This window comes from Bufo gargarizans, chromosome 4 (genome assembly GCF_014858855.1).
Source record: "Bufo gargarizans isolate SCDJY-AF-19 chromosome 4, ASM1485885v1, whole genome shotgun sequence".
NCBI classification, from domain to species: domain Eukaryota; kingdom Metazoa; phylum Chordata; class Amphibia; order Anura; family Bufonidae; genus Bufo; species Bufo gargarizans.
Genome location: NC_058083.1, coordinates 350,229,297 through 350,244,187, shown reverse-complemented (window position 1 = coordinate 350,244,187; position 14,891 = coordinate 350,229,297). Strand labels below are relative to the sequence as shown.

The 14,891-nt window shown below is 44.3% G+C and overlaps 1 protein-coding gene across 1 annotated transcript in view; it reads left to right on the top strand.

Moving 5' to 3' along the window:
* Window positions 1–14,891, top strand: part of ARID4B (AT-rich interaction domain 4B) — a 387,064-nt gene that overhangs the window by 181,034 nt on the left and 191,139 nt on the right. Inside the window, exon 8 of the mRNA XM_044290640.1 lies at window positions 2,970–3,108. Within this exon, the coding sequence (XP_044146575.1) occupies window positions 2,970–3,108 (139 nt within the window). The remainder of the gene's footprint in view (window positions 1–2,969; window positions 3,109–14,891) is intronic.

Sequence of the window (14,891 nt, the reverse complement as noted above, 5' to 3'; positions counted from 1 at the left end):
AGGAGCTCCCGGCCGGACGCAGACATCGCAGCAGCCAGCAGCCAGGTAAGTATGAAAATCTTCCACTCCGCTGCCACCGATGATGATTACAATAGAGGGAGGGAGGGGGGGGGGGGGGGTTGGGGGGGCGCGCGCACACTGGCCCCAATGTATTAAAACAATAGAGGGAGGGAGGGGGGGTTGGGGGGGCGCGCGCACACTGGCCCCAATGTATTCAAACAATAGAGGGAGGGAGGGAGGGAGGGGGGGTTGGGGGGGCGCGCGCACACTGGCCCCAATGTATTCAAACAATAGAGGGAGGGAGGGGGGGTTGGGGGGGCGCGCGCACACTGGCCCCAATGTATTAAAACAATAGAGGGAGGGAGGGAGGGGGGTGCGCACACTGGCCACCAACGAGTTAACAACAGGGGGGGGGGGGGCCGCACAATGATATTCAAACTGGGGAGGGGGGGGGGGGTCTGCCCCCTGCTGCCTGGCAGCCCTGATCTCTTACAGGGGGATATGATGGGGTTAATTGTACTATCATATCCCCCTGTAAGAGATCGGGTGCTGCCAGGCAGCAGGGGGCAGTCTTGTACAAAGTTTGCAGTGTATTCTAACTAGAAGCGTCCCCATCACCATGGGAACGCTTCTGTGTTAGAATATACTGTCGGAAATGAGTTTTCACGAAGTGAAAACTTAGATCAGAAAAAGCTTTTATGCAGACGGATCTTCAGATCCGTCTGTATGAAAGCAACCTACGGCCACGGATCACGGACACGGATGCCAATCTTGTGTGCATCCGTGTTCTTTCACGGACCCATTGACTTGAATGGGCCCGTGAACCGTTGGCCGTGAAAAAAATAGGACAGGTCATATTTTTTTCACGGCCAGGAAACACGGCTCACGGATGCGGCTGCCAAACGGTGCATTTTCCGATTTTTCCACAGACCCATTGAAAGTCAATGGGTCCGTGAAAAAAAACGGAAAACGGCACAACGGCCACGGATGCACACAACGGTCGTGTGCATGAGGCCTAAGTTAGATTATGAGTAGAGTAGAGGTGGACTTTTTAAAGGCACAGTAACAGGTCTTTGAGAGACAGAATTCTTGCTGTTTTTCAGGTGTTCAAATACTTATGTTATGACAAATTCTTTAAAAATCATACAATTTTTTTTTTTTATTCTGTTTCTCAGAGTGGGAATGCACCTACATTTTGAATTTCAGACACTCCACGATTTCTAAGTGGGAGAACTTTCAAAATCGCAGGGTGTTCAAATACTTATATTCCTCACTGTACTAGGGGGCACATGGCTGCATAAATAGTATGTAGAGGGGCATATGGCTGCATAACTATATACTATTTATGCAGCCAGGTGCCCCCCCTATATACTATTTATGCAGCCATGTGCCCCCCATATACTATTTATGCAGCCATGTGCCCCCCATATACTATTTATGCAGCAATGTGCCCCCCATATACTATTTATGCAGCCACGTGCCCCCATATACTATTTATGCAGCCACGTGCCCCCCCCCTATATACTATTTATGCAGCCATGTGCCCCCCTCCCCCCCCAATATACTATTTATGCAGCCAGGTTCCCCCCCCCTATATACTTTTTATGCAGCCAGGTGCCCCCCCCCCCTATATACTATTTATGCAGCCATGTGCCCCCCATATACTATTTATGCAGCCATGTGCCCCCCATATACTATTTATGCAGCAATGTGCCCCCCATATACTATTTATGCAGCCACGTGCCCCCATATACTATTTATGCAGCCACGTGCCCCCCCCTATATACTATTTATGCAGCCATGTGCCCCCCTACCCCCCCAATATACTATTTATGCAGCCAGGTTCCCCCCCCCCCTATATACTTTTTATGCAGCCAGGTGCCCCCCCCTATATACTATTTATGCAGCCAGGTGCCCCCCCCCCCCCATATACTATTTATGCAGCCAGATGCCCCCCTTATATACTATTTATGCAGCCAGATGCCCTCCTTATATACTATTTATGCAGCCAGGAGCCCCCCTATATACTATTTATGCAGCCAGATGCCCCCCTTATATACTATTTATGCAGCCAGGAGCCCTCCCCTATATACTATTTATGCAGCCAGGAACCCCCCCCTATATACTATTTATCTAGCCAGGAGCCCCCCCCCCCCCCCCCATATACTATTTATGCAGCCAGGTGCCCCCCCCCCCATATACTATTTATGCAGCCAGGTGCCCCCCCTATATACTATTTATGCAGCCAGGTTCCCCCCTATATACTATTTATGCAGCCATGTGCCCCCTATATACTATCTATGCAGCCATGTGCCCCCCCTATATACTATTTATGCAGCCATGTGCCCCCCCTATATACTATTTATGCAGCCATGTGCCCCCCCTATATACTATTTATGCAGCCATGTGCCCCCCTATATACTATTTATGCAGCCATGTGCCCCCCCTATATACTATTTATGCAGCCATGTGCCCCCCCTATATACTATTTATGCAGCCATGTGCCCCCTATATACTATTTATGCAGCCATGTGCCCCCCTATATACTATTTATGCAGCCATGTGCCCCCTATATACTATTTATGCAGCCATGTGCCCCCCCTATATACTATTTATGCAGCCATGTGCCCCCCCTATATACTATTTATGCAGCCATGTGCCCCCCCTATATACTATTTATGCAGCCATGTGCCCCCCCTATATACTATTTATGCAGCCATGTGCCCCCCTATATACTATTTATGCAGCCATGTGCCCCCCCTATATACTATTTATGCAGCCATGTGCCCCCTATATACTATTTATGCAGCCATGTGCCCCCCCTATATACTATTTATGCAGCCATGTGCCCCCCTATATACTATTTATGCAGCCATGTGCCCCCCTATATACTATTTATGCAGCCATGTCTTAATGATATAAACCATTTCATAATGTACATTTACACTACTATTTTTTGTATTTTATAGTCCAGAGGACGAGTCATCCACATCATCGAGCGATGAAGATGAGGAAGAGGACAAACCTGGAGATGAGTTACTAGGGAAGGTTGTCTGTGTTTCCTTAAATTTTGGGGACAAAAAGAAAGTCACCTGGGTTCCAGTGCTGGTGAGAACTGATTTTTAACATAGTCCGATGTATAAGAACTTTTATTTGCTGAAATGACTTAATTTAAGTCTTGTGATTGAGATGTAATAGGGGCCTAGGTACTGTAGCAGCTTTTGCAACATGGAGGAAAAGAAATCAAGGAATGTCTGCCTAATTTATAATTTATTTTAGATGTGTTAACCCCTTAAGAATCCATAACATACATGAATTCCGTTCTTGACAGTCTCATAAGTTTTAAATAGAGTGGCATGTGTATATTTGACCTCTGCTCATTCAGATGGGGGACATGAGATCCCTATTCTCAAGATCAGTAGAGGTCCTGCCTGTTGAACCCCCACTGATCAGACACTTGCCACGCCCCAAAATAGGCCAGTCTTTGAAGCGAACCTTTCATTTTTATTATTTTTTATTATTAACCCTTTCATGACCAAGAGTCATTGATGCCCCAGTGTCCAGGTCAAAATTTACCGTATTTTTCGCCCTATAAGACGCACCGGCCCATAAGACGCACCTAGGTTTTTAAGGAGGAAAAAATAAAATAAAAAAATTTGAACCAAAAGGTGTGCCTAATGGTGTTATGTGGGATCTGGGGATGGCACTGTTATGGGGGGGTTGGTGGATGGCACGGTTATGGGGATCTGTGGATGGCACGGTTATGGGGATCTGTGGATGGCACTGTTATAGGGGTCCGTGGATGGCACTGTTATGGGGGGTCCGTGGATGGCACGGTTATGGGGATCTGTGGATGCAACGGTTATGGGGATCTGTGGATGGCACGGTTATGGGGGGCACTGTGGATGGCACTGTTATTGGGGACTGTGGATGGCACTGTTATTGGGGACTGTGGATGGCACTGTTATTGGGGACTGTGGATGGCACTGTTATTGGGGACTGTGGATGGCACTGTTATTGGGGACTGTGGATGGCACTGTTATTGGGGACTGTGGATGGCACTGTTATTGGGGACTGTGGATGGCACTGTTATGGGGGATCTGTTGATGACACATAAATAGCATTTTACGCTATGTGTCATCCACAGACCCCCATAACAGTGCCATCCATAGAATGACCCCCAATAGGGATGAGGGGCCGGCATCCAGCTCTGTAACTACAGCGGGCCCGGTGCAGTCACTGTATTCTGCTACACCGGGCCCGCTCACTGTAGGAGTCCTAACTGCAGGCAATGCTAACAGTAGTCTTTTATGCAGCCTGTACTTACGATACTAACTTTCCGGCGGGCAGGAGGCTGAACTGGCGGGCGGGCGCTTACAACGTAACTCACTATGTCACGCGCCGGCTCTCCCTTCTTCATTCATAAAGTGGGCGGAGCCGGCGCGTGACATAGTGAGTTACGTTGTAAGCGCCCGCCCGCCAGTTCAGCCTCCTGCCCGCTGCCTGCCGGAAAGTTAGTATCGTAAGTACAGGCTGCATAAAAGACTACTGTTAGCATTGCCTGCAGTTAGGACTCCTACAGTGAGCGGGCCCGATGTAGCAGGATACAGTGACTGCACCGGGCCCGCTGTAGTTACAGAGCTGGATGCCGGCCCCTCCTCCCTCATCCATGCCTACTAATACACCCGCCACCGCGCTGCGCAGCATGCGGTCGGCGGTATACAAACTCAAGTATTCGCCACATAAGACGCACTGCCTCCCCCCCCCAATTTTGGGGGGGGGGGGGGAAAGTGCGTCTTATAGGGCGAAAAATACGGTACAAATCTGACATGTGTCACTTTATGTGGTAATAGCTTTGGAACACTTTTATTTATCCAAGAAATTCTGAGATTGTTTTCTTGTGACACATTGTACTTCATTATAGTCATAAATTTGAGTAAATATATTTCACCTTTATTTATGAAAAAATCCCAAATTTCAAAAAAAAAATGAAAAATTCACAATTTTCTAAATTTCAATTTCTCTGCTTCTAAAACAGAAAGTCATACCTAATAAAATATTTATTACTTAACATTTCCCATATGTCTACTTTATGTTGGCATCATTTTGGAAATGTCATTTTATTTTTTTAGGACGTTAGAAGGCTTAGAAGTTTAGAAGAAATTCTTAAAATTTTTAAGGAAATTTCCAAATCCCACTTTTTAAGGACCGGTTCAGGTCTGAAGTGACTTTGTGAGGCTTACATAGTGGAAACCGCCCATAAATTACCCCATTGTAGAAACTACACCCCTCAAGTTACTCAAAACTGATTTTTACAAACTTTGTTAACCCTTTAGGTGTTCCGCAAGAATTAAAGGAAAATGGAGATGAAATTTCTAAATTTCACTTTTTGGGCAGATTTTCCATTTTATTACATTTTTTTTCTTTAACACATTGAAGGTTAACAGCCAAACAAAACTCACCATTTATTACCCAGATTTTGCGGTTTCCAGAAACACCCCACATGTAGTCGTAAACTGATGTAAGGGCACACGGCAGGGCGCAGACTGAAAGGAACACCGTATGGTTTTTGGAAGGCAGATTTTGCTAAACTGGTTTTAAATGTCATCTCCCATTTAAAGCCCCCCTGATGCACCCATACAGTAGAAACTCCCAAAAAGTGACCCTATTTTGAAACTAGAGGATGAGGTGCCAGTTTTATTGGTACTATTTTTGGGTACATATGATTTTTAATTGCTCTATATTAAGTTTTTTGTGAGGCAAGGTAACTGAAAAATGTCTGTTTTGGCACTTTTTTTTTTACAAGATTCATCTGACAGGGTAGATCATGTGCTATTTTTATATAGCAGGTTGTTACGAACGCAATTATATCAAATACAGTGGGATGCGAAAGTTTGGGCAACCTTGTTAATCATCATGATTTTCCTGTATAAATCGTTAGTTGTTACGATAAAAAATGTCAGTTAAATATATCATATAGGAGACACACACAGTGATATTTGAGAAGTGAAATGAAGTTTATTGGATTTACAGAAAGTAAGAAAGAATCCAGACTCTTATTGGAACCTACAGGAAGCGTTTAGCAGCTGTAATTTCTGCAAAAGGAGGATCTGCTAACTATTGATTTAATTAATTTTTTGTGGTGCCCAAATTTATGCACCTGCCCAATTTTGTTTAAACACACTTTCTGTAAATCCAATAAACTTCATTTCACTTCTCAAATATCACTGGGTGTGTCTCCTATATGATATATTTAACCGACATTTTTTTATCGTAACAACCAACGATTTATACAGGAAAATCATGAAGATTAACAAGGTTGCCCAAACTTTCGCATCCCACTGTATGTCTACTTTCTTTGTTTGTTTCAGTTTTACATAATAAAGCAATTTTGAAAAATAAATTACCGTATTTATCGGCGTATAACACGCACAGGCGTATAACACGCACCTTCATATTAAGAGGGAAATTTCAGGAAAAAAAGGGTAGCTCAGAACTTTTTTTTTATTAATATTAATACCACTTATAAGGTAAATAATGTAAAAGGATGACACTTATGGGGCTCTGTGGATGACACTTATGTCATCCACAGATCCCCATAAGTGTCATCTACAGATCCCCCATCAGATGGATAAGTGTGGAGAGAGGAGGCGGGAACACTCATGGCGGGGCCCGGTGCAGTGACTCTACTCTAATACACCGGGCCCCGCAACTGTTAAACATTCAATCTGACTCTATATCTAATTGTACGGTACTTACTGTAGTACCGGAGGTATAACATTAAGACGGCGCAGACCGGCATCTCCCTCGGTCATGCGCCACCTGTCTCAGCTCCCTCCTGATGCGCCGCCTGCCCCAGCTCCCTCCTCATGCGCCGCCTGCCCCAGCTCCCTCCGTATGCGCCGCCGGCCGGGTTATCTCACTTTATGAATGAACAGGCAAGCGGCGCATGACAGAGTGAGCTGGGGCAGGCGCCGCATGACAGAGGGAGCTGGGACAGGCGGCGCATGAGGAGGGAGCTGCGGCAGGCGCTGCGCCGTCTTAATGTTATACATTCGGTATGTAAAAACATGGCTTCTTAACATTATATCGGCGTATAACACGCATACATCATTTGCCCCCTATTTTCAGGGGGAAAAAGTGCGTGTTATACGCCGATAAATACGGTATGTTTTTGTGTGTCCATTTTCTGAACGCCATGTTTTTTATTTTTCTGCCGATCGTCTTGTGCAGGGGCTTGTTTTTTGCAGAAAGAGTTGAGGTTTTTATTGGTACCATTTTTGGGTACATAGGATTTTTTGATCATTCATTATTACACTTTATGGGGCAAGGTGACCCAAAAATTGGCTGTTTTGAAACCGTTTTTATTTATTTATTTTTATATCGTTTATCTGAGGGGTTAGGTCATGTGACAGTTTTATAGAGCAGATAGTTATGGACGTGGCAATACCTAATATGTATACTTTTTCTTATTTATTAAAGTTTTACACAATAATAGCATTTCTGAAACCAAAAAAATGATGTTTTAGTGTCTCCATAGTCTGAGAGCCATAGCTTTTTTATTTTTTGGGCGATTGTCTTAAATAGGGTATCATTTTTTGAGGGATTAGGTGACGGTTTGATTGGTACTATTTTGGGGGTCATACGCCTTTTTGATCGCTTGCTGTTGCACTTTTTGTGATGTAAGGTGACAAAAATGGCTTTTTTTTACACCGTTTTTATTTTATTTTTTTATGGTGTTTATCGGACGGGGTCCACCATGTGATATCTTTATAGAGACGGTCGTTACGGACGCGGTGATATCTAATATGTGTAGTTTTTTTATTTTTCATTTTTTATAGGCAAAGGCAATTTTTTTATTTTATTTTACATTTTTATTTATTTATTTTTTACTTTTTTTTTATCAAGTCCCTCTTGGATCTTGAAGATCCAGTGGGGCTGATGGCAGGACTATACTTTGCAATGCTCTTGCATTGCAAAGTGTAATACAATCAGATGCCCTGTAGGTGGCAACAGTGGACGCTTTTGCAAAGCATCCGGTTGCTAAGGCCCCCTCCCTCTATTAACCCCATGGATGCCGCTGCCGCGGCATCTATGGGGTTACAGCAGAGTGTCAGCATAGAGCTGACACTCTGATGATGGCGGCGACTCAGGAATGGAGCCGCCGCATTGAGGGAGGGTGTCACGGCCAGCATTGAGGGAGGTGGGCAGCAGGAGGAATAAATGTATGGGGCGGGGAGGGGGCGGACTCAAGGAGGGGCACTGTGGACACAAGGTGGGGCGCAGATCGAGGGGGCACAGATGGGGGGGCTGCACAGATCGGGGAGGGGGGGCACGAGGACACTGTGATTTCAGGCTCTGATCTGCAGAGCGCAGATCAGAGCCTGAAACCGTCATTTTTTCACTGCCTCAATCCGATTGGTTAGTCTGCACAGACTAACCAATCGGATCAATTGCCGGCAAGGGGCCACTCTGATTGGTCCCTTGCCGGCATTACTACACTGTATGCTGCCAGAACGTTTATATACGTGGTAGCTGCACAGGGAATGTGCAGATATCACGTATATATACGGATTGCGGTTGGGAAGGGCTAAAGTCCTCTTTAAATCCCATCAAGGGCATTAGGGGCATATTGCTAGGATATGCCTCCAGTGTCTTATAGGGGTGGGTCCCACCTCTGGGACCTACACCTATCCTTATGATGGAGCCTGCAAAGTGCTGGAGGGCACACCGCGCAAGCACAGCCACTACTCCATTCACTTCTATGGGGCTGAACAGTGCTCGTATATTTTCAGCAGTTCCATAAAAATGATTGGAGGGCGGCTGCATTTGCGCCCTCCTGTGCTTTGCATACTCTGTTCCAAGGATAGTTGCGGGTCCCAGAGGTGGGACCCGCACCTATCAGACATTAGGAGTATATCCTGGCGGTATGCGCTAAATGTCCAAGATGGGACAACCCCTTTAACCACTTCAACCCCGCTAGCTGAAACCCCCTTAATGACCAGGCCACTTTTTACACTTCTGCACTACACTACTTTCACTGTTTATCGCTCGGTCATGCAACTTACCACCCAAATGAATTTTACGTCCTTTTCTTCTCACTAATAGAGCTTTCATTTGGTGGTATTTCATTGCTGGTGACATTTTTACTTTTTTTTGTTATTAATCAAAATGAACCGATTTTTTTTTTTTGCAAAAAATTTCATTTTTCACTTTCAGCTGTAAAATTTTGCAAAAAAAAACGTCATCCATATATAAATTTTTCGCTAAATTTATTGTTCTACATGTCTTTGATAAAAAAAAATGTTTGGGCAAAAAAAAAAAATGGTTTGGGTAAAAGTTATAGCGTTTACAAACTATGGTACAAAAATGTGAATTTTCGCTTTTTGAAGCAGCTCTGACTTTCTGAGCACCTGTCATGTTTCCTGAGGTTCTACAATGCCCAGACAGTAGAAACCCCCCACAAATGACCCCATTTCGGAAAGTAGACACCCTAAGGTATTCGCTGATGAGCATAGTGAGTTCATAGAACTTTTTATTTTTTATCACAAGTTAGCGGAAAATGATGATTTTATTTTTTTTCTTACAAAAAGAGAGAAATGTCTTGGCAAAAGACAACTTTTCCAATTTTTTTTATACAAAGTTGGCATTTGACCAAGATATTTATCTCACCCAGCATGGGTATATGTAAAATGACACCCCAAAACACATTCCCCAACTTCTTCTGAGTACGGCGATACCAAGATACAAGATGTGTGACACTTTTTTGCAGCCAAGGTGGGCAAAGGGGCACATATTCCAAAGTGCACCTTTCGGATTTCGCAGGCCATTTTTTACACATTTTGATTGCAAAGTACTTCTCACACATTTGGGCTCCTAAATTGCCAGGGCAGTATAACTACGCCACAAGTGACCCCATTTTGGAAAGAAGACACCCCAAGGTATTCCGTGAGGGGCATGGCGAGTTCCTAGAATTTTTTTTATTTTTTGCCTGCGAAATCCGAAAGGTGCTCTTTGGAATGTGTGCCCCTTTGCCCACCTAGGCTGCAATAAAGTGTCACACATCTGGTATCGCCGTACTCAGGAGAAGTTGGGGAATGTGTTTTGGGGTGTCATTTTACATATACCCATGCTGGGTGAGAGAAATATCTTGGCAAAAGACAACTTTTCCCATTTTTTTATACAAAGTTGGCATTTGACCAAGATATTTATCTCACCCAGCATGGGTATATGTAAAATGACACCCCAAAACACATTCCCCAGCTTCTCCTGAGTACGGCGATACCACATGTGTGACACTTTTTTGCAGCCTAGATGCGCAAAGGTGCCCAAATTCCTTTTAGGAGGGCATTTTTAGACATTTGGGTCCCAGACTTCTTCTCACGCTTTAGGGCCCCTAAAAAGCCAGGGCAGTATAAATACCCCACATGTGACCCCACTTTGGAAAGAAGACACCCCAAGGTATTCAATGAGGGGCCTGGCAAGTTCATCCCAAAAAAATTTTGGGGCATAAGTTAGCGGAAATTGTTTTTTTTTTTTTCTCACAAAGTCTCACTTTCCGCTAACTTAGGACAAAAATTTCATTCTTTCATGGACTCAATATGCCTCTCAGCGAATACCTTGGGGTGTCTTCTTTCCAAAATGGGGTCAGTTGTGGGGTGTTTGTACTGCCCTGGCATTTGAGGGTCTCCGCAATCATTACATGTATGGCCAGCATTAGGAGTTTCTGCTATTCTCCTTATATTGAGCATACAGGTAATGAGATTTTTTTTTCCGTTCAGCCTCTGGGCTGAAAGAAAAAAATGAACGGCACAGATTTCTTCATTCGCATCGATTAATGTGGATGAAAAAATCTCTGCCAAAAAAAAAAAAAAAGAGGGGAAAGGCGTCTGCCAGGACATAGGAGCTCCGCCCAACATCCATACCCACTTAGCTCGTATGCCCTGGCAAACCAGATTTCTCCATTCACATCAATCGATGTGGATGAATAAATCATTGCCGGGATTTATTTATATTTTTTTTATATACAAAGTGTTTGCCAAAGCATAGGAACGCCACCTCCTCCTCAGCTCGTATGCCTTGGCAAACGTATCTTTTACTGCAGAGTAGAAATCTCGTCTTGCAGCGCCGCATACATCGACTTGCGTGTAATCAGACTGCACATCAGTGCTGCAGCTAGTCGATTGGTTGGTCCACCTGGAAGGTAAAAAAAAAAAAAAAAAAACAGGCCGCAATGCAATAATTTTATTAACTTTGGAACAGAACATATAAACTTTAACTTTTTGAACTAAACATTAACCTTTTTGCTTACTGGTGTTTTGTTTTTTTACCTTTATAGAACAAACCTCTCCTTCCCCATGGGTCAATGTGCAAAGCGCAAATCGCCCAAAGATGTGGCGAAGTGCGTTATGCACTTTGTCCCAGGTGAAAGGAGACGTTTGCAGCAGCTGTGAGTGAATGGGCCCTAATAGCCCTGTGTGCCTGTCCAGGTGAGATGTGATCCCTATGCTAGGTGTACCTGTGTGTGGTACTTCCGGAAACACTCTCCAAAGCATAGGGCAGGGTGGTCAGGACAGAAATAGCGGGTGTCACGCCTTATTCCACTCCTGCTGCGGTGGCTGCGATGGAGGCACTACTGCTCTTGCCACCGTACCAGCTTCAACTGCCCTTCTGGTGCTCGCCACTTCCCCAGGTTGTACGGCAGTGCTGGTACTAGGTCCAGGGAGGGCTGCGCTGCTGGTGTATGCCTCACCACGTAATCCGACAGCGCCAGCCCCACTCTGCTGCTCTTGAAGCGGATCCTGCGCAACCTGTGGTCTAGCGACACGGGGCCGGATACGCCTGGTGCCATCAGGGACCTCAGCCTCCTCGTCCGAAGTTTGGGTCAGAGAGCCACTGCTTTCTACAGGTTCGTATTCTGACCCGCTAGATTCATCAGATGAGGGTTCCCATTCCTCATCCGACTGGGTCAGAAGCCTGTAGGCCTCTTCAGAAGAATACCCCCTGTTTTGACATTTGGGCAACTACTAAATTTAGGGGTATTCCCTGAGACTACCCAAGAAAAAAAAGCAAGCCTGTCTTACAAAGGGGAGGCTAGCGAAGTACCGGAGGCCGCTGCGGTTGATAAAAAATATCAAAACTGATTTTTTTTATCGCCGCAGCGCGTGTAAAGTGAATGTGCAGTGATAAAAAAAAAAACATTTTTTGTCACTGCGGTGGGGCGGGTGTGGGCGAACGCACGTGTGGGCGACTGTCAGGCCTGATCGGGCAAACACTGCGTTTTCGGTTTAGGGCGAACTAAAGTGACACTAATACTATTATAGATCTGACCGTGATCAGTTTTGATCACTTCCAGATACTATAAAAGTACAAATGCTGATTAGCGATACGCTAATCAGCGAATCAGTGACTGCGGTGCGGTGGGCGCTAACCGATCCCTAAACTACCTAACCAAAGGGCCTAAACTATCCTAAAACCTAACGGTCAATACCAGTGAAAAAAAAAAGTGACAGTTTGCACTGATCACTTTTTTCCTTCAACTAGTGATTGACAGGGGTGATCAAAGGGTTGATTGGGGTGCAGGGGGGTGATCTGGGGCTAGTGTGTACTTTTGGTGCTACTCACTGTGAAGCCTGCTCCTCTGCTGGATCCAACCGACGAAAAGGACCAGCAGAGGAGCAGGGCATCCATATAACAGATCATATTTACTAATATGATCTGTTATCTGGCACTTGATTGTTTTTTTTTTTAAATCCTCAGCTTGCCAGCCGCGATCATTGGCTGGCAAGCTGATGACGCGACCCCCCTTGACGAAATGCCAGCCCGAACTGCGCATGCGCGGGCCGGCAAAGCGTGTCATCTCGTGTCTCGCGAGATGACGCGTATATGCGTGACTCTGCGCAGCGCTGCCGCCTCCGGACCGCACATCTGCGTTAGGCGGTTAAAGTGGTTGGCCACTTTTTGGCTATTTGTGACCAATGTATAGGTAAAATGACTATTCAGCACTTACTACTATATCCTTTGTTGTATTCTGTTTGGCAAATCCCCTCGTTAGGTAAATCTTCTGTGCTGTCCTCATAGAGGTTCTGTTCATAAGATGGCTGCTGATGGAGGGTCATGTGACCCGACACATAATTCAGTCTTCTCAATTCAAACACACTGTAACTGCACTAAACTCCCAACAGTGAACGAGCAGACGGCAGGTGCAGTGTATTTGAATGGAGGGGACATCACATGGAGGGGATTTTCCTAGTCACATGACCCTCCATCAGAAGCCATTTTATGGACAAGACCTTATGAAATATGGAAAATGGCACAGAATTTCAACAAAGGCTGTATTAGTAAGTGCCATATAGTCACCTTACATATTCATTGGTCAGTAGTAGCCAGAACATGGCCAACTCCTTTAACCACTTCACATCCGTCCATAGGATATAAACTACCTATGGGTGGATGTTTGTTCTGGAACGTCCATTCAGAGATGGTAGCTGCATACTAATCTTGCAGCTGCCGAGCGGGGGGGGAGGGGGGGGGGCAACCCTTAGAGAAGGCAGAGACAGTTCCCAGGTGTCCCTGCCTTCTAGATCTCTGTATACACAGCGCTCAACGAGAGCAGGAAGTGCTATGCCGCTTCCTGGGCCGGCCCGGTGGTTATGTGACCGCCCGGGGCCGGGAGAGTGCAAGAGCTGTCTGGTCTGGCAGTATACTGCTGTGAAGCCTCTCTGGGGGTGTATTTCCACTGTACCTGTGGCTACTATGTCAGTCCCAGTTACAGGAGAAATCAATAGAGAAAAATAAATAAATATTGAATTGACCTTATGGGGGAGGCAAAGTGTAAAATACAGATAGAAAAAATAAAATGGATATATTTAGTATTGCCGCGTACTTAACAACCGGCTTTTTAAATATATCCCATGATCCACCCTGTCCGATAAACACCATAAAAAATAAATAAAAAACGGTGTCAATAAAAGCCATCACAAAAGTGCAACCCCAAGTGATCAATAGGCGTATGTCCCACAAAATAGTACCAATCAAACCGTCACCTTATTACGCCAAAAATGAGACTCTACCTAAGGCAATTGGTCAAAAATAAATAAAAAATATGACTAATAGACAATGAAGACACTAAAATATATTTTTTTTCTTCAAAACGGCTATTATTCTTTAAAAATACATTTAAAAAAGTAAACATATTAGGTATCTCCATGTCCGTAACAACTTGCTCTGTAAAAATACTGCATGAACTGACCCCTCAGGTGAACACTGTAAAAAAAGATAAAATAAAAATGTTGTCAAAAAAGCCATTTTTTGTCACCTTGCATCACAAAATGTGTAATAGCAAGCAATCAAAAAGTCATATGCACCTCAAAATAGTGCCAATCAAACCGTCACCTCATCCCACAAAAAATGAGATCCCTACATTTGTTCAAAAAATAAAAAAAAATTTGACTATCAGACAACTGAGACACTAAAATATGATTTTTTTTATTTCAAAACAGCTATTATTGTGTTAAAGTGAAATAAATAAATAAAAAGTAGATATATTAGGTATCACCGTAACAACCAACTCTATAAAAATTTTACATGACCTAGCCCCTCAGGTGAACACGTAAAAAATTAAATAAAAAAGTGCCAAAAAAGTAATTATTTGGTCACCTAACATCACATAAAGTGCAACACCAAGCGATCAAAGAATGCCCCCCAATATTAGGTATTGCCACATCCGTAATGATCTGCTCTATAAAAATGTCTTATGAGCTAACCCCTCAGGAGAACACTGTAAAAATAAATAAATAAAAACTGTACTAAAACAACCAATTTTTTGGTCACCTTCCCCATAAAGTGTAATAATGAATGATCAAAAAATCATATGTTTCCTAAAATGGTAC